The sequence below is a fragment of the Sinohyriopsis cumingii genome, chromosome 3 (assembly GCF_028554795.1).
Source record: "Sinohyriopsis cumingii isolate HCF-2022 chromosome 3, ASM2855479v2, whole genome shotgun sequence".
NCBI lineage: Eukaryota > Metazoa > Mollusca > Bivalvia > Unionida > Unionidae > Sinohyriopsis > Sinohyriopsis cumingii.
Genome location: NC_142963.1, coordinates 77,963,994 through 77,990,416, shown reverse-complemented (window position 1 = coordinate 77,990,416; position 26,423 = coordinate 77,963,994). Strand labels below are relative to the sequence as shown.

The window sequence follows — 26,423 nt, the reverse complement described above, 5'->3', positions numbered from 1 at the left end:
GTTGATTTGTGTAATGATGAATATGCATTTGTGTAGTTAGTTTGGAATGCAGCATACATTCATTTACATTGTTTCTTGTAGTGTATTTTGTTTATATAATTAAACCTTAGGTAGAATAAAAAACGTGAGAATATAATAAAAAGGTTACTGCATTTGTATGGGAAAATATGAACTCGTTTTGTCGGAAGGATATACTGCACTCCCAAGGTCGTGCAGTATTCCATCCCAAAACTCGTTCATATTTTCCCATACAAATGCAGTAACCTATAAATATAGACCCTGAGAAGACAGAACATTTTGTGATGCCAGATCAGGGGCTGTGTTGTTTGCAGATGAATTCATCTTATAAGTGAGTATACATGGTATGTGAATGATTTTTTACATTGTGACGCCAGGGTCACTGTCAGAAGGGGTGTGTGTGTGTGAATATTTTCTTAACTTTAAGTAATATAGGATAGAGATGCTCAAGTCTAACGAAGTTGATGGAATGTTTGCAAACAGTTATTCCATTTCATATATATATATATATATAAGAAGACCACCTTACTTGTATCTCATTCAAAAGGATGGTTTTAACCAATTTACTGATGACTCTGTATTCAGAATGCTAACACTGCTTGACATATCTCATATAATTAATTCACAGTTGAAGAAGGACTACTTGGAAGGGGTTGGGGACACACTTGATGTAGTGGTGATTGGAGGATATCTAGGAACTGGGAAGAGAACAGGGAGATATGGTGGTTTTCTCCTTGCCTGTTATGATGAGGAAAATGAAGAATTCCAAACCATCTGCAAGGTATGTTGAATATGATGGTAATTTGTATTTATTTTGGGTGTATAATTATTTTTAGTGTTGTGTCTATTTGTATGGCTCAACCATGAATATAGCAGAGGCTGAGAGTGGTAAGTTCTGCTCATACATGTGTACATTTGTATGCATGTCCCAGAACTTTGCTGTATGCAACCACTGCCATATCTCAGCATGAACTGTGTTGAAGCTTGGCAAATAGCAGCAATAAGAGGTCGGTATAGATGCATCTCCCCTTTATTAAGCTACGAAGAGTTCCTATGCAGTGATACAAAATTCTAAATTGCAGCTATCTATGACTATTCCACATTGAAAGTGCCTTCCCTGGGTCCTAGGGATATTTTAATAGAATAGCACTGAATCACTTTGAAACTTGGCAGACATTATTGACATCAGGTGAACATATTGTTCTTTTTCCTTGCTTTGATGAATCAGTATACTGCATGTAGTATTATCCTTGTCTGTCATTTGTCAGTTGTCCATACTAAAGTTAGGAGCATATAGTATTACTGTTGTCCAGCTATTTGTTAGTTATCCATGCTAAATTTTCTTTGTACATGTTCATCCATGCATGCATCCTGCCAGTCATTCAAAGGATGGCACATCCATGTCTTATAGATACATTTTTATACATAAATATTTTTGTTTTCTTCCATACTACATGGATCTCTCAAGATCTTGGGTATCTTTTCTTTCCATTTTAAACAAATAAATGATCATTCAAGTGAAGATGGTGCTGTGAGTGGTCTAAAGTGGTCGCTGTTACAGATCGCTGCCATCTCACCTCTGCATATGTTTGAGTCTCGAATTCGTTCATTGTGGATATGTGAGAAAGCTTTCTAGTAGCTTCTCGTGGGTCGGTGGTTCTTTTTGGGGTTTTCCTGGGTTCTTCCTCCACCATTTATAGTGGCCACCATGTATAGCCTATCTTGTGTTGAAAAAATGGTGCTAAACCCTATAATAATAACAACAAGAATCAAGTGAAGATTATTTCGTACCTCTCTGTTTCAGAGTTGTCAAATGGTATTTGTGTCATTGTCAGTAATGCAGCAAATTGTATAACGGATCTGCACTGCACGTTTAATAGTATGTGTGTCATTGTCAGTAATGCAGCAAATTATATAACTAATCTGCACTGTCAAGTCTAATGGTATGTGTGTCATTGTAAGAAATGCAGCAGATTGTATAACCAATCTGCACTGTTAAGTCTAATGGTATGTGTGTCATTGTTGGTAGTGAAGTAAATTGTATAGTTTGCACTGTCAAGTCTAGCGGTGTGTGTGCCAGACTGAAACAGATTAAGGACTTGGGTTCAAAACTCAATGGTAATAGTACTTTCTCTTTTCTTATTAATGTATTCTAGTGTTTTCTCAACGATTTCCAAAAATAGAGGGTTATTTTCCCCTCTACAGGGGATTAGAGGGGCGAGGCAATTTTGATTTGAGAACCATGGAACACATGTTAAATCAAATTTATGTGATAAATAACTTGTAACAACAAATTAAGATTAAACTTAAATGTTTGTTCATTATCAGAGCAGTAGCAAACATTGTGACAGGCATTTTGTTAAATGTTCTAATGGAAATAATGGTAGCCCAAATGTTCTCAATTATCCATTAAACTTGACTCAAGGTCAATATGTTTGTCCGAATTGTAGACTGTCTCCTAAATAATTAGAAAAGTATTTAAAACTTTGTTTAGCACATTAGTTAATCATTTCAGATTGGTACTGGTTTTAAGGATGATGACTTGGAAAAACATGCAGTGTTTTTTAAGGAGCATGTGATAGAGAAACCCAAGCCCTACTACAGCTGGGACTCCAGTCTTGAACCTGACCACTGGTTTGAACCTGTCCAGGTCTGGGAAATTAAGGCTGCAGACCTTTCTATCTCTCCTGTTCACAAAGCTGGAGCTGGTCTGGTAAGACTCTGTATGAAGTAGAACTAAGAGTGAAGATATCACCAGTTTTGGGGCTTCAAAGGATTTGTTACATCATGTATTTAGTGTAATTAATTTACCCTCCAGTTTTCTAGATGCCATATTTCTCCATCAAATGCATTACCCAGTCACATTAACATTATGGAATTGCTCTCTGCTACCTTCAAATCCAGCCCTAAAAGATTTTTTTTAAATATAAATAATTTGATAAAGGCTTTTCATCAATAAAAGATATAGATAAAGGGAAGTAACTCGTACAGATTTTCTCCCCTGGTTTCCACTGGCTGGTCACCTGTGTTCTGTATGTTTACTATTTCAGACAATCGCTTGCAACTGTCAACAGTACCTCTGAAGAATCCACTACAGTTGATACAAATTTTAGACCATCTAACTTTATTTTCATCTTCAATGGAATAGAATGTGTTCTTCCAGTGAATTTGTATTCATATTTTTCCAGGTTGATATTGCCCATGTGATATCGATTTGTAACACTCAGTTTTCACTGTGTGTTTATATTGCACTGTTAAACTGTTATTATGCTTGTCATAGGTCATCTTGTAACACAAATTCGCCTACTTGAACAGTTTGTATATTTGTTGTATGCATTCGTTATTTCTTCTCTCTGTCATTGCAAAAATATCAATCAACTGCAAGAAGTGCAGATGCATTAAAGTTGTTGAGGACAATCACAAGATGTGCGTTGCCTGCTTGAACAGTTCTTCCTAACACCAAGTTTAAACTCTATATGGTTGATGAATGTTGGACTTAATTGCAGCAAGGAGGAACAACAAACTGCCTACCTTCATCTCTCTGTTCTTAGACCCAGAACTTGGGCTGCTGATGCATTTTCAATCAGCTGAGAGGTATATGGGCATATGCCTTACCTCCAGCACTTCTAATACCAAAGCTAATCCAGAAAATGAGGGGCAGGGCTTGCAACATAGAGCTGATGAGACAGGATAAGGATCAATGATCGGCACAGTATGGAGATGGATGTACCAAGGAAAATTGTTACCTCCAGCATGCTGCCCAAGCCGAAGTCGCTATTATTCCATCCATTTCCAGGGAAACCTTCACATTTATTCACATTTGTCAAGGATGCACAACACAAAAAGAAGTTCAGCTCTTTAATTGTGGAAAAGATCACATTAGCTAAATGGTCTTCCACTTTAAAGAAATATATGGGGAAGTGGCACATTTGTATGGACTGGTGTCATGTTAATGATGTCACGTCGCTATCAACCTCCATTCCCACTTTTGGCTATACCTTCCTTCTTTTTCTCTTTGAAGACAAGAAGCTCCTCTTATCACAATCAATTGATACCATTCCATTATTTCAGACATGTTTAGACATCATGGAAGAGATGATATTGGCTCCAACAAAGATCTTTCTGACTTGTTCAGATTTGACGGATCTGGGCCTTGCTTGCTTACCTGTTTCCAAAATGGAACCTTTCCAAAATCTTGATGTGGATCAACTCATTTGAAGTTCAAATCCGTGTCTTCCACCCCTCTGAAGCAATGTCATATAAGATTTGGGCAATTATGGCACTAGCTTTATATTGCAGGGTGATTGATCTGCATACACTATCCATGAATCCTAACTGAAATTGAGTTATTACATTCAAAGGTCAGCTTCATCGAAATCACTTATATTTTTGTGAGCCAAAATCCTCGTGAGTTGTACCTTATCCTGCGAAAGTTCAGTATACTTTCTCCAGCTTCAGTTTACATGATATGGCCTCTCACAGATTCTCATCATACCACTAGTAACTGCCCTGATAATTTCCCACCCAATTTATGACAGCACAACTTCAGCCCTGGGCATGACTTTGCAGCTTCCAGTGGGTATGCCTGGAAAACGTTTGAATGTAAGGCAGTAGCCAGGTGCAGGATCCAACATGGCTTTGCCTTCACATGAGCATACATGTATAAACTTTGGTTGTGCTGCCTTCATATTTGAAGTAGAAAATTCATGCTTCTGCAGGGTGATCTGGGTATAGGATGGATGCTGAAACATTTTGTCCTAATACCTATTCTCCTAATATTAATGTGATGCATAATGTATTTGATGGAGAAAAGAAATGTTTTAGTAAATTAGTTTCCTCCAAAAATACCCGATCACAATACTATCAATATCTCAAGTTTAAAATTGTAATCATCGATGATATAGATCACTCCATTGGTCTATTGGTTAGAGCATCCGCCTCTGATGTGGGAGGTCTTGGGTTCAAACCCTGGCCGAGTCATACCAAAGACTTCTAAAAATGGTACTAACAGCTGCCTTGCTAGGCACTAGCATTAAGATGTTAGTGTTAGGACGGGTCGTCCTGGTGTCAGGATAATGTGACTGGGTAGGACATCATGCTACATGTCTGCGGCTCGATGCCCAAGGGCTAGACATCAGTGTAAACTGCCACACACCAGACATCACAGTGATATGACTGAAAAATTGTTACAAGCTACATTAAAAATCCAACTCACACACATCCATGATATGGGTGACCCCCATCTAGCAGGAAAAAACCAGAATTGATCTATAATAATTACTCTATGATATGTAGACATAAAGACAATTTTTCATCTTTTATTGAGGTTTGAATTTGGAGATCAGAGAGAATAATTTCCTAAGAAATGTTATCTGTGTACTCAAAAACTGAAGATGGCATAGTCAATCATCTATTCAATAGAATGTATCTTGTTCATATTTTGGTGCACTACAAAGTTTGTTAAAATATAAACTTTATTTAAATGGGTATAGCTTTTATTCTCTGGAGTAGGCCGTATGCACCTCCTGTGTGTCATTGGAGGCAAACAGTGGTGGCTTACTGATTAGTATGAGTTTTTTTCTACCATGGTGTATCCTTAGCCAAGCACTTTACTCCAATTGCCTTGGCACTAATTTACCTACTTGTATTGATGTGCCATAAAATGCCACAACAGACCAAATCCACAGGAGTTTCTGGAATAGATCTTAGGTGACCTCCCCTTACAAACTTTTCTCATTATAGCATTCAGAACAAAGGAATAAAAAAAAATGTGAATTTTGTTGCATAGTTGATTTTCAACAGATAGCAAGACATCCCTTTTACAACACCAGGTACACTTCATAATTTTGGAGTCAGGCATAGATCCAATTTTTTTCTAGAAAATACTAAAAGAATTGTTCCTTAGTTTAGAAAATTGTTTTATCATTGAAAATGGTGGTTGCTGCCTGGAAATTTGAATCGGCATCATGAAATTCACAGCTTCTAATAAGAAGTCATATATTTCGTTAAATTTACGTTATCTCCAAAATAATACAGTACACTGTAAATATCACTATTTGACAGAATAATGATACATCAAAATGTCACTAATGCCTATTGGTGGCAACAATTTCAGAAATAAATACTAGTTAACTAAGTTTTATCAAGTAAAATTTATGTTTTGGTTCTGCCTTTTAATCTGTGATAATACAAAGCAGGTCTACTTTGAATTGACACCAAGAAGTTGAAATTGTTTCTTGCCTTTGGGTAGATTTAGACAGCAAATTGCCTGCCAAAACTGCTCAAGATTGGTACTGTCAGGGTCTGATGTTGTTTTAATGTCTGTAAAATTCATTGCATGAAACACAAACATCTACATTATACTATTATTACCTTTGTAACTTTAACCTAATTTTCAGACATATTTCTTGCCAGTACTGTTACTGCTCGTTATTAATGACAATCGAATCTGGAAAACGATTATTACTTACCATTATTTTAGATGAATACAAAGACCTCATTCATCCCAGGCATGGGGCCCCGAGTGGTCTAAAGCGCTGTCCATTACATATCACCGCCATCTCACCTCTGTCTGCATAGGTTCAAGTCTCGGATTCTGCCAATGTGGGTATGTGAGAAAGCTTGCCAGTAGCTTCTTGAGAGTCGGTGGTTCTTTCCGGGGATTTGCTGGATTCTTCCTCCACCATTAATACTGGCCGCCATGTATAGCCTATCATGTGCTGAAAAATGGCGGTAAACCCTACAACAACAACAACAACAACAACCCAGCCATTACAAAAGTGGGAGATTATGTTCAGCTATAAAGCTGGCAAATAGTGTCTTGGCAACTCAAACGTTCTCCACATTTGATGCAGATTCCATAGACATGGTATGGAATTCAGTGATGGCATATTTTGTTGTTGCAGCTAATATGCATTTATGTGATGGGACTCTGCATGACACATGATGTCAGTTTTTGCCACTTTAACTGACTTTAAAATCAGCTTTACAGGAAGAGGAGAATGCCTATTCATGTCCCTTTGAATTTGATTGGAACCACTGAAATTCCCTTTTCCAAGCATTACTGAATTTTGTGTTATTTTAGTTGTATGGATTTTGGTGTTTTGTCGTTGCCACACTGAGACATTTTGACTGTCTTTAAACACGAAAGACAACCCAGTTCTATGCCACTTGAGCTACGGAGTAATCCCACTATAATCAGTTATTGTCTTAATCTGACCAAATTACTTTTGATGATGCATATCATAGTCTCTAATCCATCTCAATAACTTGAAACAATGAAGCAGAACATCAAAGTAATGTTTACTGTTTTATGCTAATTGAGCTCTTTTGCAACTGAACCTTAATATTTTTTAATCTTTTTGGATTTACGTCTGGTTACACGTAGTATAATCTACCTTGACAGAATTCAAAGAACGAAGACAGACTATAAAAGGTGAAATTAACAACTATATTGTCTAGTTGTGCTTCAGCCAGTTAATAGTCACATGATAACAGGCTCTATTACCATAAATATACTTAAATTTATATTTTTCTCTGATTATTTTGAGAACACTGGAGATTTCAGTGAGGGATGGGAGACACCCTAAACTAAGGAGAAAAACACTCCCATGTGGGAGGTTCACTTGTATGTCTCTTGGAGTAAGATTTTTAATCCTCGTTCAGAGGCTAATTATCTTGACAGTAAGGCAGTTTATGTATACTAACTTGATCCCATGCAGTTTGTAGCTAACTCTATTGAAAACTGTGCTAATCTGACCTCCAACATGACACAGCCATTTTGAAATTCTTATTCATTTTCAGGAATGGTGGTGGCATTGATTGAGATTTCATTAAAATACTTCTTGCAATATTTAGTTGGTTCTGAATGAAAATGGGGCACAGCTGACGAACAACATATACACACTTTTTTGAAACCATTTCAAGAAACATACCTGATTGTTCTCAGGGTTAAGCCAACAGTCATTACTGGCAATGCTTATAAACACAGTGACTGATATATACACAAGTGGAATTTGACCAGATTTTGTATTTTGTTGCATTCCAGTGATCAAGTTGATTATCAACATTCAGATATTGAGGGTCAAAGGTCTTGCCTTCGGTTTTTAATTTTACTGGCTTGTAAGCATGGCAACACAAACAAGTATGAATGAATTTTTATCATTTTACCAAGTTTGTGGATACATCTGAAGAATACCTTCAATAACTTTCAGCAGCTTAATTTTGGTTGTTTTTTTTTTTCCAGAAACATTTCTTGTAGATTTCACCAAATATTGCATTTGGTTTTATTTTGACATTGTTCTAGTCAAGTTCATTGTTCTTGAATCCATGATCGCATTTTCAAGGTTTAGTGCAAAAGAAACCTGATTAAACTTTTTTTAAACTGCATTTACATGTATCTTGTGAACAAGTTAACACAAATTCAAGAATATCTATTTTTGTTACCCAAATTGTTCCTGCATAATTAATGATCCAGTTGTTTCCAATAGGAATCTATCTTGACTCTCATCTTCCTGAATGTTATTTGTCATCCATCCATCTAACTTGTGTATTCTCTTCAGATTGTTAGAACGTGGAGAACCTAAAATGCAGTATGTGAAATTTAGAAATTGTTTTACTCATTTTATCATTTCATATTTGTTCACAGGTTGACAGTGAGAAAGGAATCTCCCTGCGATTTCCCCGATTTCTTCGGATACGTGACGACAAGAAGCCAGAGGAAGCTACATCAGCAACTCAGGTGGCTGACATGTATAAGAACCAGCAGCAAATTCACAACCAGAATAAGTCCGAGACGAAAGAGGAGCATGAGGAGGACTTTTACTAGAAAATCAAGACAATTTTTTATTCTGAAGAGCCTTCTGGGAGACAAATGGACCACATCTTAAAATACAGTGGGTCCTTATACCAAGCCACAGCATTTCAGAATTATTCTAGATTTGCAGTTTTGTCAATATACTCTGGAAAAGTTTATATTTCTCCAAATGAGTGGACTATTTCTTTTCCTAATCACCCAGTAAAAATCATTGTGACTATTTCATAGACGGAATTCACCTGTGTATGTATGTCATGAATTTGAAGAACTATTACATTTTTTTTTTTAAAGGGGTCTTCTCAGGGCATAGTATTCATGATTCAAAGCACTTTGGTAATTAATAGGGTGGCTTATTTTCTGCCGAAATTTACATCAACTTTTTCATTTTATCTGATCATAGACCAGAAGAGCTTATGGGATGGTCTGTCATCCATCTGTCACTTAACACAATATGTTTTAGCTTTTCCTCCTTAACTGGTCGGAGGATTGCCGTGAAACGTTACACACTGGTTCATGCCATGGTGTAGTTGGTCCAAAATGAATGGTGCTATTTTGACATCCAATATGGCAAACATGTATGGTCATGTCAAGATGGGGGTTTTCAGGAAAATACTTTTTATGATCTCTGGTTGGTTCTAAATGAAAATGGCATCAGTTTGACCTCTGGAATAGCTGCCACAGTGGCCATCTTGAAAATCTTGTTATGATTACTGATCTGAAAGGGAAAGTGACGTCAGCAAGTTGTTTTCACTAGAAGACTTATGATGTCTGGTTGCCTAGACATTCGGTATTGCGATTGCGGTGGTATCTTGAAAATATTTAAGCCCAATCTGCCTGAATGGATATCATATGGAGTTTTCACATCAATATTTCTTGTGATGTCTGGATGGTACTAAATGATAATGGTGCCAATATGACATCAAGTAATTCAGCCATTTTGAAAAGCTTGTTATTGCTACTCTTCCTTAATGTCACATTGGTATAGCATATAATTACAAAATCTAGTTGGTCCTAAAAGAAATTGGTGTTAATCTAGTTTCAAATATGGCTGCCACATCGAACCTATTGAAAATCTTGTCCCTAATGAATGGTCATGTCATCATGGAGTTTTCACCAAAAATCTTCTAATGTTATGTTGTTTGACCTGAATGAAAACTGCCAGTCTTACATTCGTTATTGCTGCCACAGCAGCTAATTTGACAATCTTGTCACTCAAGAATATCCAAGACAGTTCATATACTCGGCCATTATAAAGAAAAAATAGTCAAATCTTGAATTCCTGGAAATTCTTTTCAGTAGAACATCAGTCAATTTGAAGAACTCTTGTTGTTTTCCTGTTAGAGTTGTCTACTCATAATGGAATCTTTCTAGATTAAACCCCAGTAACTAGTGAAAATAAAACAGAATTTTAGTTAAGGTTAATATTCCTGTTTTGGTCTGACCACATGACTTCAGATGTAATTAAGTAGACTCTTTGCATCATAATTCTGATAGGAATATCTGTGGTACATTATTCCAATTATAAATAGGTTTTAAAAAATTAATCACCTGCCACCAGAACAGTTTTTTTTATTTTTTATATTTTCCAAAACTAAGAATTTAACAAGTCCAAAACAATTGTGTTCATAAAGATGTAGTTATAACGATGAGGTTACAACATCAGCGACCACTGGTTTGAATACACCTGACGGCACTGGTGTGAAGACATTTGTGCTTGTGCTGTCATGTACATTTCAGTGCATGTGATGTCTGGTATATTTTAGTGCATTGCTGTCTTGTACAGTGCATGTGCTGTCTTGTACATTTCAGTGCATGTGATGTCTTGTACAATTCAGTGCATGTGATGTCTTGTATATTTCAGTGCATGTCATGTCTTGTACATTTCAGTGCATTGCTGTCTTGTACAGTGCATGTCATGTCTTGTACATTTCAGTGCATATGCTGTCTTGAAAATTTCAGTGCATTGCTGTCTTGTACAGTGCATGTCCTGTAATGTACATTTCACTGCATGTGTTGTCTGATATGTTTCACTGCATGTGCTGTCTTGTACATTTATGGGGAGTGTTTCATAATATCTTTGAAATATTTTTAACTTTGTCATTTTTAGTGAAGTTTTTGAAGAAAACAAGAAATAATTTTTTTGTTTCAGTGACAGTTCATTAAGTATTTTTACTTATTTGCAATTAGCATAATGTAATCTAGGTACTTCTGACAGTAAGAATTAATTACATTGTATAGTTTCTGCTGTGCTCATGGGTACATAAGCCTTAAATGGTAATAAAAATAAAGATTATTTGATACAACTTACCTCTTTATGTACAGAAATTCACTAAGGGCTATTCTATTTAAATGTATGAGGTGGAGAGCGTTTCTTTGGGTTTTCTTTTAAGGATTCCACATTAGAAAAGAAAGTAGATTTAAAAAATGCATTCACACATCCATAGTGGATTTAAATGGAATAGTCCTAAATCTGAGTATATTATAAACAATTTACCTCTTTATATGTACAGAAAAAAATTGATAGTAGGAACTCAGGTTGTTTTTAAAACAAGGTAATTCTTGACAACATTGCAGATTTAATAGTATGTATTTCCTTATCAGACTTTTGTGTGTGTGTGTGTTGCCACTGTAATTTATCAGAGTATATGTATGTATCTAAGAATGTATAGGGTTTAAAGGCACATCAGCACAGTCCTGACCACGTAGTAGTTAGTAAATTTAGGCATCCCAAATAAAGGCACAAAAACAAAGATAATGGCAACATTTTAAGATTCAGATATTTGTATAAAGCATAACTCTTTTGACAAAGACTCAAAACGTCAGTGCCAATATCATCATGGGACACATCCCAGATCAAAAAGGTTGACTCAGTTAACGCATCTTATGACGGTGATGAATCTAGACTGTGGGATAGTTGTATCTAAACGTCTTTTCCCTTGTTACAGGGTTCCCACACTACCGGGAAATTGGGGAAAAGTTGGGAGAAATGATAACTTTTTTCCCGGCCATAAAAAGTCCTTGATTTTTGCAAATATTGACGAAAGTCTTGAAAAACCTGTGAATTTCTCTCCATAACTTGACACCTGAAACAATTACGTAATTGTGTCGTAACTGAATTGATCATGAGTTAAATTTATCGAGTTCTAACCAGAATATTAGGAGGTTAAAGTATAGATCATGTGGGTACATGCCATAAATATATTTGTGAGACAATTCAGACGCTCAGTGGATTAGATTCATCTGGTAGACATTTTTTTTCACAGGTCGATATCTGTATTTTTATTTTTATGGAAGGTATGAAAACCAGTCTAGCATCACTAGAGGCCAACATGGTGGCATTAAAGCATAGCCGCTTAGCAGATGGCTAGCAAACTTAAACGTTATTAAATCAATTTTTACCTGTATGAAATCGATGTGAAAATTTAAATTCGTTGTCTTTAATCTGCTGAACAATGATAAAACTAATGCGTTGATGAAATTTGAGCAGGTATTAGCGATTTTGATTGCTAGTTGCACGAGAACACACAATCTCACAACTGTCATTTTCAGATATTGTAGAAAAAATTAAATGAAAGTCATTGAAATAAAAATAGAAAAACAAAAGGGCACAAAATTCTCTATGTTTATTCTGAGACCAACTTCCAGTTTTTTTTGTATCACGTGACTACCACGTTGACGTGCTGTCATGTACAAGGAACATACAAAGCAAAGAACCAGACTACTCTGCATGATGAATCTGACTGGCAAAGTTTCTTGTAGTTGTTCTCGAAATAAAATGTTGAGAATTTTATGTTCTTTCTGGTTTGTACAAAAAGTATCAGACTTTCATTTAATATAATTGAAATTTTGTACAGCAACATTTAAAAGGAGTTTGTTGCTGATATCACGTGACTATTGGACTTATGATGTCGTTGTTTAAGATTTGTGAAGTCATGTGACTATTAACGCAAATGGATAGTACCAGGTCAGATTTCATCAGTGCTGAGTTTCATCTAGTCTGTCAGCGGATTAAAGATATAATGATTATAATACTTATTTTTGAGAAAATAACTAATTTTTCTATCGATTTCATGCAGGTATAAGTTGATATAACATAGTTTAAATTTGCTAGGACTGCTGGTAAGCTATCTTACGGTGGCGGCAGATTCCAAATTTTTTTGTATGTAATTGCTTTGAACCCGCACTCCATCCTAAATGTCCATATGTGAAAAAATGGGGTTGTAATATTCAGAGGAAAAACGGCTTAGAAACATGTTGAAACTCTGAGATGATCTTTGGTGCGAAATTATTACACAGTGACTTGTAGCTTGAAACATTGGTTTCAGATCTTAAATGTATCACAGGAGAAATGGGAAATTGTCATCCCTTTTATTATATATTAAGAAATAAAAAGAGCCCATGTATCAATACAGGTTTGGGGACTGCTTTATTGAACTACAAGAAGACAAGTTGATTTTAAAGAAAATTCAGCCCTTGTTTATACAGCAATGTATAATTTTGAAGGTCTTTTGTCAAAATTTAAATCAACCCTTTTGTAAATGTCTTTAAATGATGGAATTTTTAACCAAATCATCTTAAAAAAGTTTAGGTTGGTTGAAAAATAAAATCTGGTTTGAGATTTTTATTGGCACACACAAATTCAGTGTTAAACCTTTTTCGTTACAAGATAAGATTCGAATACTTTGCATTTATTGGGTTTTTTTCATACTGTGATAGGAAATGTTTACTTTGTATACCATGCACATATATTGCTCTATAATTCGTTAGAATTAAAGGTTTGAAAGGAAACAAAACAATTTATGCTCAAATGCAGATCAGCAAAGTAAAGTGAGAATTTGTATTCTATTAATTGAAATGGCTTTAAATGCCAATTGGTAGGAATATAGTCAGATTTGTTCAATGTCACTCATTTTGTGGTTTTGTACATGATCAGTTCTTTTCTGACATGTATGTTTTGGAGAGTCTTGAAAGAGAAACATCTTCAAATTTGGAAAATGCATGTTTTAAAATCCAAAATATTTTTTAATCCCATTCAGAGATGGTCATACGTTAACTTTGAAAAATTAATTTCATCCTGGGAAAAAACTGGAAATTTATTTTTAGAAAAGCATGGGAACCATGTTGTTGGTGTTAAATAACAAAATCAGTGTGCCACAAGGCCTGCTAAATTTTCAGCATTGGCATATGATTATTAACATATTGAGTATTTCTGTAATTTCTCTTTACAGAAGAAGACTTATATTAAACCCTCGTACTTCCGGGATATACTGTATAAAACATATAGTTTCAGATGTGACCTGAACAGATCTTAATTTGCAAGTGCAGAGGTTATAGTTGATCAGAACATCATTTAGCCATTTCCATCAGATAATGAAATAAACCTTGGATAATTCATTGCCTTTGAGAACGTTATTATGAACTACTTTCGTTCACTTTGAACAATGTGGCAGCTGCAGGAGACAAAGTCTCAATCAGGATGATCTCAGCCTTTGCTATTGTAAAATGTGGTGCCATCAGCTGGAGGCAAATCGCCAATGACATCAAATTGATGTGCATTCCTGCAACTACTGCCAAGGTTATTTCACGTCCTGACAGAAATGGTTGAGCAATGTTCTGATTGAGGTTATATGTAACCTGGGAGAAAGTACCTTATCAAATGTGTTGACATGCCAGTATTTTGTGCTTTGTAACCAGTTGTTAGGTTTTATTAATATGTTGAGTATACTATGTCAACAGAGAGGTTTCCTGACCTTACTTTTAGTCATGGAAACAGAGACTACATTCCTTGCTAATGATAGTTTAAAATTTGAGGTCACTTGCCATTCCATTCATTGATAATGGTAAAACTATGGAAGCTAACTGATATGATTTTGAAGAAGAGAAATTGTGAAAATATGACTGTCACTGAAGAGTGTTCACAGGAAAATGGAAAGGATACAGAGGCAGGTACTTTTACTAGTTCTGACTGCAAAATAAAACGGAAATTTGACTGTTCAGCAATAATGGATTGATATTTATCCATGGTTGAAGAAGACAGAAGATGGAATGATATGTGACATTTGTTCTCAAGAAAAGGAGAATTAATTCACCGCAGAATGTGAAAATTACAGGGCAATTACGTTAAGTTGACATCTTGCCTCACATAGTCACATTAAAGCTGTCCAAGAGCTAATGATATGGAAAAAATAGGATGCAGGTTAATATTTACTTTTTGCTACTTTGTGACAGTTTGTCTCTTAATTTTAAATTATTTCACTGATAAATTAAATCAACCAGTGACAAAAAAAGACATTTGTTCAGTTTATTATTAAAAAACTTAATAATATAAGATGAACAGATGACAAGATAATGTTGTTTTTTTTAATTATTTGGCCTCATTTTTTACAAGATGGGGGAAGTTGGCCCACTTTTTTTGAAACCTAGATTCATCACTGTTATGATAGGCTGGCAGGTGCATTGGACCAAATCTGCAAGGGAAAAACTGATCAAGGTATTATGGAAAGCAGTCGACTATATCAGAAGTAAATGACCATTAAGAAGTACAAGTATTCATACACAGTACATGCATTCTTTGGTTGCATGTAGTTATGTGTATGCTGTGTGTGAATTTTCCCCTTTTGCAACCATGATCATTGATTTATGATATACTCAACTTCTTTCATTAATACAGTAACCAGTCAACATCACGATCTATACACAAGGGTATATATAAGATTCTGTACAAGAAAATGTGAAATATGAATTTTGTGTGTGTTTATAGAGTTTTAATGTAGCTTTAATGATTTGAGTTGTATCGCTACGATGTCTGCATTGTGGCAGTTTATAGTGATGTCTAGCACTGGGGCATCATGCTGCAGACATGTAGCATGATGTCCCACCCAGTCACATTATCCTGACACCAGGCCAATCAGTACTAATACTAACCCTTAACGCTGAGTGGAAAAACAGAGTATGCTAAGGTCAAATATCCACTGTTAGTTTGAGAACTCTTGCCACTGAACAATTAAATTCACGACTCTATCAAAAGGATTGTCAACATGAAAACAATGTAAGTGCTGCCTTTACGAGAGAAAGGCTTATTAGGCCATGTGCATTGGCAGAAAACGTTAAAAGTATCTCTTGGGAAATAAATCTAACATATGGAAATGCAAATTAAAGCAAAACTTGTATTGCAGCAAATACAGCAAAACACAGATATTAATTAAAATACAGGTTTTTAGGACTTGCAATAAAACAGAAAACTTGTAAACACACAGAGTAAACAAAAATGACAGTCACTTCACTTTGCAGTGGGTAGTGTTCATTTTAACCATAATATTTTCAAAGTATTAAATTCCAAATATTTATAGATACAATTATTGTGTAATGAATACTACCATGAAAAGGATATAAGCAGTGTGTACCATAAACATATTTCAGAATAGTGGCAGGAAAATGTTAAATTAGTTTGAATTGACAGTATTTTTTGTGTACTGAAAAATCATCTACTTTCGAACATTACCCCTAGATTTATCAAATTTTTTGTATAACACCCTTATAAGAAGATTTCTTCTCTGCGTGAATCAGATTTTCAGTAATAAAAAACGTCAACTTGGAAGAGAGTATATATGGTATATAATCTCAGGAGAATTATTTCAAAATAACTTCGTCAGTGAAATAATGAACTTTCATTTTGCATAATTGTACAGATGACGTATTTTTATACGCCTTCCACAACATGTCTCTTATTTCATTTCCAAAAACACCAGTTCTCCACCATCTACCATTACCAGATTTTGTAACTAGCTTGCATTTGGAGCAAGGGAGAAACCTGACAGTATTTTGATGAAAAGGTAAATGGTCATATTCAGAGAGTGAAAGAAGGAAAGCTCTGTGTAGTAACATGATTTCTATAAAATAGATACCATGATGAAACGTTATTTATGGCTTGCATTTGAGATAAGAAAGAAACTATTTATTTTGGAGTCATAAGGTCAAAGTGCAAGGTTACAGTGACTCAAGGATTATAAATGTTTACTAGAGAATATTTTAGTTACTTTGACAGAATTTTGAAGATGGCTTGCATTTATGACAAGAAAGACCTCTAGTCATTTTGGTCCAAATGGTCAAGGTCATGGGAATAAAAAGAATGAAGAATTATTTACACAAAACTACTTAAGTTCAGATCCGCATGCCTTGACTAAACCTACAGCTGCTTGTATTTGAGACAAGAAAGGCAGCTATCAATAATGGAGTCAAAAGGTCACTTTGGCTGACAAAGAATAGGTCAGTAGGTCATGGAGGCTGTAAAAGAATAGGACAGTAGGTCACTGAGGCTGAAAGAAGAAGCGTGATTGCCATAAAATAACTTGATCTGGTATATATACCAGTTACGGTACTCATTTATATGAGAGAGTACGAGTTATTGAAAGATTTTTTAATTAAATGTTATTTATTTAGTAAATATTCCTCATGTGAATAACGTTTAGCTATCACTTGAAATATGTGAGAATTATGTATAGATGAAAGTGTTATGGTTGAGAAGACTTTATCATTTCAATGAAATCAACAACAGATCTACATAATCTTGATACAAAACTAAAATTGTTGCCCTATAATCCATCAAATTTTAAAAATATGTTGCTTATAAAGAATATTCGAGAAAATTGCAATGATGCATGAGTCATATTTTCTATATGGTTACAACATGAGGTGTTTGTTTTTCTGAATATGAAGGATGATCTTTTTTTGTTGATGCTAAAAGTGTCACTTGATAATGTTAATTAATGCCATATTCTGTTCACTAATAAATTTGTTTACATTTTAGTTGTGTCTTTTAACATTGTGATGAACACATACAGATATTGAGAAAAGGCATTTAGTGTTATTTTTTTCAGCCCATCCAACTCACGAGTACCAAATTTGGTATGATACTGTGTTGGACTAGGTCAGAAATCAGCATGTTTTTCAACATTTGTAATTATGGCCCTTAATTGATGTAAAATGCACTAAAGACGTTTAAACTGAAGTCCATATTTGTCTTCTGCCATTTCAATGAAAAGGGGGAATATAATGTTCATTTCCATTTGTCTGTCCATCCATCCATTTAGCATATAGTTGTTTCTCTGATTTTTTGGGGTGTTTTTTTGCAGAGTAATATAACTTGAGATAAAGATGCACAATGAGAAACACTGCACCATCAAAACTAGGTCACTGAATCATATTTATCACCATGGTTTTCTGAGTTAACCTTTGCAATTAACTTAATTACAATGGCATTATTGCTTGCAGTCATGTAGCTTGCTATATAGATGCATCACAAAGAGAGCTACACCTTAAAATTAGAACTAGGTCACTTTGCCCTATATTTTGTATTCCAGATACCCAAATTAGTCTTATTTAGACCAGCTTCTCAGGCAGTATTGCATGCAGTCATGTAACTTGGTATTTAGATGCTTCATGTGAAGTACTACACTCTCTGATCAGAACTAAGTCACTGTGACCTATATTTCTTGTTCCTGAGATCAGTGTCATACTTTGCATGTTGCTCAGTTACTTAGACACCACTGCTGCAGAGCGATGTAACTTGGTATATAGGATGTGTCATAAGAAGTGCTACATCATAACAAAACTTGGCAATCTGGCCATATGGTGATTTTCTTCTCAATGTAAAATTCAACAAAACTTCTTTTTACCACTCTTTAATCCAAATATTATATTGGATATCAAGCATATTTGATGCAAAGGTATATTTCAAAAAGATTTTTGAACAAGTAAAGTAAGTAGCAATTTCAATCAACTTGGATCTCATTTCCATGTATAGTTCAATCTATAGGCTTTCAATGCTAGGGAGTCCACGTTTCAATTTGGATTTCAATACAATTCCGTATAAATATGCACCTCGAAGCTTTTGATGGTTTTGGATTTTAAAAAAAATTTCATCAACATGGGCCAGAGTTGGGCCAATTTCACTATATGTCTAACTGGATTTCAACCCAGTTTGGTATTAGATCCAGTCACATTATCCTGACACAAGGCCGACCAGTCCTAATACTAACTATTAATGCTGACTGCTTAGCGAGGCAGCTGTTAGTACCATTTTTGTAAGTCTTTGGTATGACTCGGCCGGGGTTCGAACCCACGACCTCCCGCTTCCAGGTGTCGTCAGTTTTAAGCAACGATACGAGTCCCTGTATTCTAGAGCAGCATCATGCTCATTGCAGTCTGTACGGAAATGATTTTAATATTGGGCATGGTGGTAAATTTTATGTGGAGAAACACATGAAAACAAAGAAACACATTGAATTAGCTCATCTTACGAACTCCAATACGAAGGTAACTTCTTATCTGCTGCAGAACTAAAGTGCGGACATGAATGTTATAAATGCAGAGGTGTTCTTTACCGAGTTCTTAATAGAAAGATAATGAAGATCTTGCTGTTGGTGCAGAAGCAAGAGAATTCATAGAACACAATTCTACTCTAGCTGTGAAGGTGTTTTATGATAATGTTGGAGATTATTATGCTACAGCCTGTGATTACGTGCTCCAGAAATTCCCCTATGGAGATGGTGTGCAAAACATTCATGGTCTCAGCTGGTACAAAGTGTTTTAAAATACAACATGAAAATCTGTTGCTTTTGAAAGCTAAAAGTGCTACGTATGAAAACTTGAAGCAGTAAAGGATGTTAAAAGACGAGAGGGGCAAATAAATCATTGTTTATTAAATTTTTAGCATGTTATATGTGGATTCCTCTTTTTCTGCTTGGATTCCTCTTTTTGTCCACTTGGATTACACTTTTTCCTCGTCAGGGGTTGGTATGTATACTTTTGATTGATACAGAATTATCCACCAGGATCTTTGCTATTAGTTCAAGACAACTAGATCCGTTTGAAATGAAAAGGAGAACCGAAGATACATCGATCTGAATAAAAGGTTGCCAGTACATGGAAGCGAAAGTAATACAAAAATAACAATACTAATCCAGACACAGATGCCAGAGTGGCTCCCGTCAGTAATTTCAGCACTGGTTGTTCAATGTAGTGTAGTATCTGAACAGCAGATTTTTCAACAGCAGCATGGACACAATACCCGTACATACCTTACCTAGAAAATCTGCTGATTTACGGAAAAAGCCAAGAACGTACACTTAGATTCCTCTGTGGTGTGCTAACCCGAGACTTAAGATTTGTTGAACGACACGGGGTTGACAGGCTGACATCATCACAATGTGGGATTTAACGACCATTGTGATTTAAAGGCCGAAAAGAGAAAAACAAGCAATGGCGTTGTTTATAAATGATAGAATCTTTACATTTGGGCCTGAACGTTGAATGACGTAGATGTACGTCTGAGACTAAATGAAAGTAGCGCCGCTCTCCATTTGATGACGGATCTTGAATAACTACAAAAACGTCACTCAGCAGAATTTGACTAGGTTTGACAGGTAGAATCATGGGTTCAGTTGCTTTTAAATTTATGTGTAAGACGTCGATCCGACATCAAACATTGTCGAATTAATAAAAATTAGATAACCATATAAACAGCTTTATCTATTTAAAAAAAGAACATAATTTGATAAACTTTGACCTAGAGCATCCTGGTGTTGCTGCCTTTCAATAATGGACAAAAATGCTTATGTGCCATTAAATATGGATAGCAGTGCCACAAAAAGAGAAAACGTGCTACAGTAGTTCTCGTCACATATGCAATCAACAACATTGGGAGCATTTTTGCAGAAAGCATCCAGGTTTCTTGGCCAATTTCTCTCACATTTTGCTATTAGGCAGACCCTTGCCATATAAATGATCTCAGGTCCACTCGAGGTTATTGTTATATATAACCCGCCCCCCAACAATTGATACGACTAGCATCATTTAGTGCACCTTGGAGTGCATCACGGGTGTGAATCTGCATATGGGTAAACGTGAGTAGTTAAGTGGGATACTATAGCGTCAATGGGACTTAGCATTAAAAACACCCCCCGGGAACATATAGCGTCAAGGTAATTTAACATGGGAGAAAAATCGTGGGAACATATAGCGTCAAGGGAAATTAACATGGAGAAAAAATCGTGGGACTGTTGTGCGTCAAGGGGAATTGAACATGGGAATAGGGACTGTATAGCGTCAAAGGAATTTAAACAGGGTGGGACTGTATAGCGTCAAAGGAAATTGAACATGGGATTTTTTTTTTTTTTTTTAAATTTAAAAAAGGGTAGGCAATTGAAAGTCATTCTCTTTTCGAGAAATGTGGGTGGCCCTGAAAAGGGCCTTTGGGTTTATGTTAATATTAATATTAACATAGATGGCATCTGTCACATCTTCTTCTTCTTAAACTCCTTCTAACTGCAGGTCCATACACAAGTACCCTCTTGAGACATCCTTGTCTTTCTATGTAAACTCTTCTCATCCATAGACTAGTATCTGTCCTATTAACAACAGTCCACTTGGACCGGACATACATGAGCATGTCCGTCCTAAACATCATTGAAGACACAAGGGTGGATGATTCAAATGTGGTCCACATCGTGAGGCGACGAGAACAGGTGAATCAATGCAGTGAACTGCGCTTATTTATAGGGAGAGGAAGGATTGAAACGGATTGAGTTCATTCACCAATCCGAACACGCGTTACAAAATTCAGTCAGCCCGCATCCAATCCGAAGAGAGCAGTCTGTGACGTCACGTGGTCTATATAGATTCGCTAGCGCCTGTGTGCAGTCAATCTATGCGACAGTGATTCAACATGACGGAAACTCAGAAAACGATCCATTGGGGTGCACCAGCAGTGGAGACCACCCAAGGGAACCCGGACTTACTTTCAGAAGAGGTGAATTGGGATTTTGTGGATTTTCTTACCTCGGAAGAATTTGTTCCGGAACCTTCGTTACCTTCTTCATTACCGCAAGTGGAGAATTTTAGACAGAGACAGAAAGAAGAATTGGAGAAATTTATACAACGACAAAAGGAAGCGGAACAAGCTTTTCTCCTACAGCAACAGCAGCAAGAAGAAGAGGTAAAAAAACCAACAACAACAACAACAAGAAGTAGCAGCAAAGAAACAAGAGGGTGAAAATCAAACGGTCACGGTACTGTTGGACATTTTAGCGGAGTTAAGGAGTCTGAAACAAATGTATCAGACTTCTTTATTACGACCGAAGAGAATACGACCTTCCCGAGCTAAACACGTCAACCCTGTGACTAAGCCTTAGTGATTTCAACCCAATCATCATCATCATCAACAGTACGCAGTCCAGAAGTAGGCCTGGCCGTGGCAAAGGCTTAAGGCAGTTAAAGTTGATTGCTTAAACTCACCCCTACACCAAAAAAAACCAAAAGGCCCTTTTCAGGGCCACCCAAGTCTCTCGAAAGGAATTACAATTTCAATTGCTAATAACTCAAACAAAACAACCCATTTTACTCTTGTAGTACGTTTCTGTGTATGGGTGTGTGAGTGTAGCTTCTTATTTTAAAATAAAAACTCAAAGACGCTTACCTTATATAATTAATTTATTCTTTTATCCATAGTTACAATCCAATTCACAATTCACAACAGATCACTTTAAAAAGTTCATACACTTCTTCTGTCTCCTTGTTTAGTCTCTCTGTTTTTTAAATTTCTTCACCGTGACACTCTTTTCCTCTTCTTCCTCCTCGCTTTCTTCCCTTATTCATTTCTTCTCCTGTTTCTTTTTCTTCACTTGTCTGCTTTCTTCCTCTGAAAAATCCCTCTCTTCTTCTGAAGAATCCCTCTTTTCTTCTGACTCCTCTTGTTTCTTTTTTGGGCAATCTGGAGACCAATGTCCTTTTTCTTGACAATAATAACAGGTATCTTGACTTCTGTCTTTTTTAGCCCCTTTTTTTCTTCTTTTTTGACGGTCTGGACACTCTGAAGACCAATGCCCTTTCTTCTGACAGACATAGCAAGTATCTTGACTTTTATCTCGAAAGGAAGGAGAGTAGTCCGTGGGCTGGTCTGAAGAGAATTTTCTAATGACCCCTCGCAAAGCTCTGATGAAACGTTCCATCTGGGTAGTCTCTTCCATCGTTGTGCTCGGTTAGAGAGTGAAATGAATAGTGAAATGACAAGACACACACCCTTTTATATACGCTGGTCTGCCATGACTATAAATTAGTCTATGGTGTTTAAACTTGAGTCATTTGACGTTTTGCACTCAAGATGAAACGATCCTATTCATTCGAGAAGAAAGAAGAAATAGAAAGTAAGAGGCAGAAACGTGATCTATCGCCTCGTACCAGGGCTGAAATCTTGGCACAAATTCATGCCAGTGATTTTGAAGAGGACATGAGTGAACCAGAATCCGAACCGTCTAAACTAAGTTCGCCACCCTTAGTCAACCCTGAAAAGTACTATTCCATTCGAGAGACGGAAAAGCGCTCCTCTAGAAAATTTAGAACCACGGCTTACAAATACACGGTGAAGTTTAAAGATTTCAAGGCTGAAGTACCGTTAGAGAAAGCAGAAGGGTTCATCACCGGAGTGTGGGATTCTTTGCTCACCGCACTCAAGCGACAATATCAACCCAAAGAAGACGATCGCTTGAGACTTTCCATACAACACGACGGTTTGAAATCCCCTGTTTGGATCGAGTTTAGAACCCCTGCAGAATTGACCACTTCCAAAGTCATGGACAAGATTCAACACGTGCAACAATCTAATGATCAGTTTGGCATCACCGATGGAAAAGCCACACTGAACATGACCACGTCTCTCCTCCTCAAGGGACAGGACGCAAAAAGATGTTATTGGTGAACGAGCTTCGCAGCATTAAGCGTAGCCTCGTCCAAATTCACAACCCTCAAGACCAGATGTGTTTAGCCCAAGCCATCGTGGTGGGACGAACCTATGCCAACAAAAACGACACCACAGAATGGAAAAGAGCTTGGAAAACTATTCAACAATCGGACCGAGCCAAACAATGAAAAGAAGCAGAACTCCTGTTGCAACAAGCTGGCCTATCCAAAGACACACCCTGTGGCATTCCTGAGATGCAAAATTTGCAAGATGCGCTAGCTCCACGCTACACCTTGAAAGTGCACCCTCAAGAAGTGCGCGGACCTCTGTTGTTTCGAGGCCAAGACTTTAAGGACGGAAAATACATTCATGTCTATTATCACGATGACCATTTCGATACCATTACCAGTATCACTGGATTCCTGGGATACGGTTATTACTGTGAGAAATGCGACCATGGTTATAATAATCGAGAGCAACACAAACATTGCGGATTGAAATGCTCAGGATGTTTGGCCTCTCCACCCTGTCTGAGCGAAGGACCAGTGCCTTGTTCAACTTGTCTGCGTACGTTTGTCAGCCCTGCCTGTTACCAACAACATTTGAAGACGCAAGGTTCACAGAAGAAATGCGCTTGTCAACTCCTGAGATTGTGCCCCACGTGTGGACAAGGCATACTTACCAATAATGCCAAGGCACACCTATGTCGAGGAAAGAAAAAATGTCACATTTGTCACCACATCGTGGACTTGGAACACCAATGCTACGTGCAAAAATACCAACCCCAACCAGAGAAAGAGGACGGTCACAAGAAGAAAGGCAATTTCATCTTTTTTGATTTCGAATGCATGCAAGAGACCGGCATTCACATTCCTAATTTCTGCGTGGCTCATCGAGCGTGCGAGAAGTGCATTCAAGAACCTATCTTCAGTCATTGCCCTCACTGCAGCAAGATTCCTGGAGGGCGTGAAAAAATCTTTCGGGGACCGAACACGTTAGCCGATTTTGCCCAATGGGTCTTAGACCCCGTCGACAGGACGTGGAGCCAAGAGGACATCGAACGTTACGGAGATTGTCATCGTCATGCAACGGTGATGGCTCACAATTTCTCCGGATACGATGGACAGTTTCTTTTGAGGTATTATACGGAACAAGGCACCGAACGTCCTAAAGTCACTTTGAACGGAGCCAAAATCATTTTCATGCAAGTGGGACAAGTACAGTTTAAAGATTCGATGAGCTATTTGGCCATGCCTTTGAGCCGAATGCCTAAAACGTTTGGAATGACAGAAATGGCTAAAGGGTACTTTCCACACTTTTTCAATACGGAAGCCAATCAACACGCCGTTCTACCCCATTTACCTGAGGCTCACTATTACGACCCCGACAACATGCGTACCGAACAACGAGAAGCTTTCTACGCTTGGTACCAGGCTCACGCCTCCGACCCTTTCGACTTTCAGGAAGAAATGCTAAAGTATTGTCGTTCCGACGTGGACATTTTACGACGTTGCTGTGGAAAATTTCGAGAACTGTTCATGGAACACGGAGGGGTCGATCCTTTGAAAGAAGCTTGCACCATTGCCAAAGCGTGTTCCTTAGTGTACAGACAACGGTTCATGCCTGAAAACACCGTGGCTGTCATCAGCCCTCAATCGACCCACTATGTCAAACGTCAATACTCGGTCAAAGCCCTACGCTGGTTACATTACTTGTGCGACAAGGAAGACAAATGGATTCAGCATGCCCGCAACGGAGGGGGCGAAAAGACCATCGGAACGCATTCGGTCGATGGTTGGGACTTAGAAAACCCAAAGATCGTGTACGAGTTTAACGGTTGCTTATTTCACGGATGTCCCGTCTGTTACCCTGATCGCAGCACTAAAAATCAGTTTTTACAACGAACCATGGAAGACTTGTACCAGGACACTTGTCAGCGGCGCCTAAAGTTAGAACAGGAAGGATACCAAGTGGTGGAAATGTGGGAACACGAGTACGATCACCGTTTGAAAACCGATCCCGAGTTTAAACGCCTCGTGGAAAGTTACAAGCTGATGGACCCCCTGAACCCGACGGATAGTTTGTACGGAGGAAGGACCAATGCCACCTGTTTTCTGTACCAAGCCGACGAAGAGAAAGGAGAAGAAATCAAATACTTGGACGTGTGTTCGCTGTATCCCTACGTGTGCAAATATTGTCGCTTTCCTGTAGGGCACCCACAATTGCTGACGGAACACATCGACCTGAAAAACATTCGACAGTATGAAGGTCTGATCAAGTGCAAAGTTTTGCCGCCCACTGACTTGAACCATCCCGTCTTACCTCACCATTGCCAAGGCAAATTGATGTTTCCTTTGTGCCGTACTTGTGCCGAAACGTGCAACCAAGACCAGCCTTGCCATCACACCCAGGAAGAACGGGCCTTGACGGGGACGTGGGTCAGCGTGGAATTGTTCAAAGCTATGGACATGGGATACCAACTGTTAGAAGTGTACGAAATTTGTCACTTTCCCAAGACAGAACAATACCACAAGGGTGACCCCACGCAGAAAGGCATTTTCGCCGACTACGTGGATGCCTTTTTGAAACTGAAGCAAGAAGTCAGCGGCTATCCTTCCTGGTGTCACACTCCCGAAGACCAAATACAATTCAAAGAGAAATACTATGAACAAGAAGGCATCACTTTAGATCACATCCAGAAAAACGAAGGCAGGCGATCGTTTGCCAAAGTGATGTTAAATTGCTTGTGGGGAAAAATGGCACAACGTCCGTGTTTACCCAAGACGGAATATTTGACAGAACCTTCCCGCTACTTTCAGATGATTCACGACAAAACCAAATACATGAAACACGTGG

The 26,423-nt window shown here is 37.3% G+C and overlaps 1 protein-coding gene across 1 annotated transcript in view; it reads left to right on the top strand.

Annotated features, from left to right (window-relative positions):
• The window catches only part of LOC149803152 (DNA ligase 1-like), a 164,284-nt gene extending 146,599 nt beyond the window's left edge, over positions 1-17,685 (top strand). The window contains exons 21-23 of the mRNA XM_089952773.1: positions 647-799; positions 2,534-2,731; positions 8,666-17,685. Coding sequence (XP_089808899.1) covers positions 647-799; positions 2,534-2,731; positions 8,666-8,845 — 531 coding nt within the window. The 3' untranslated portion in view covers positions 8,846-17,685. The remainder of the gene's footprint in view (positions 1-646; positions 800-2,533; positions 2,732-8,665) is intronic.
• The last annotated feature ends 8,738 nt before the right edge of the window (positions 17,686-26,423 follow it).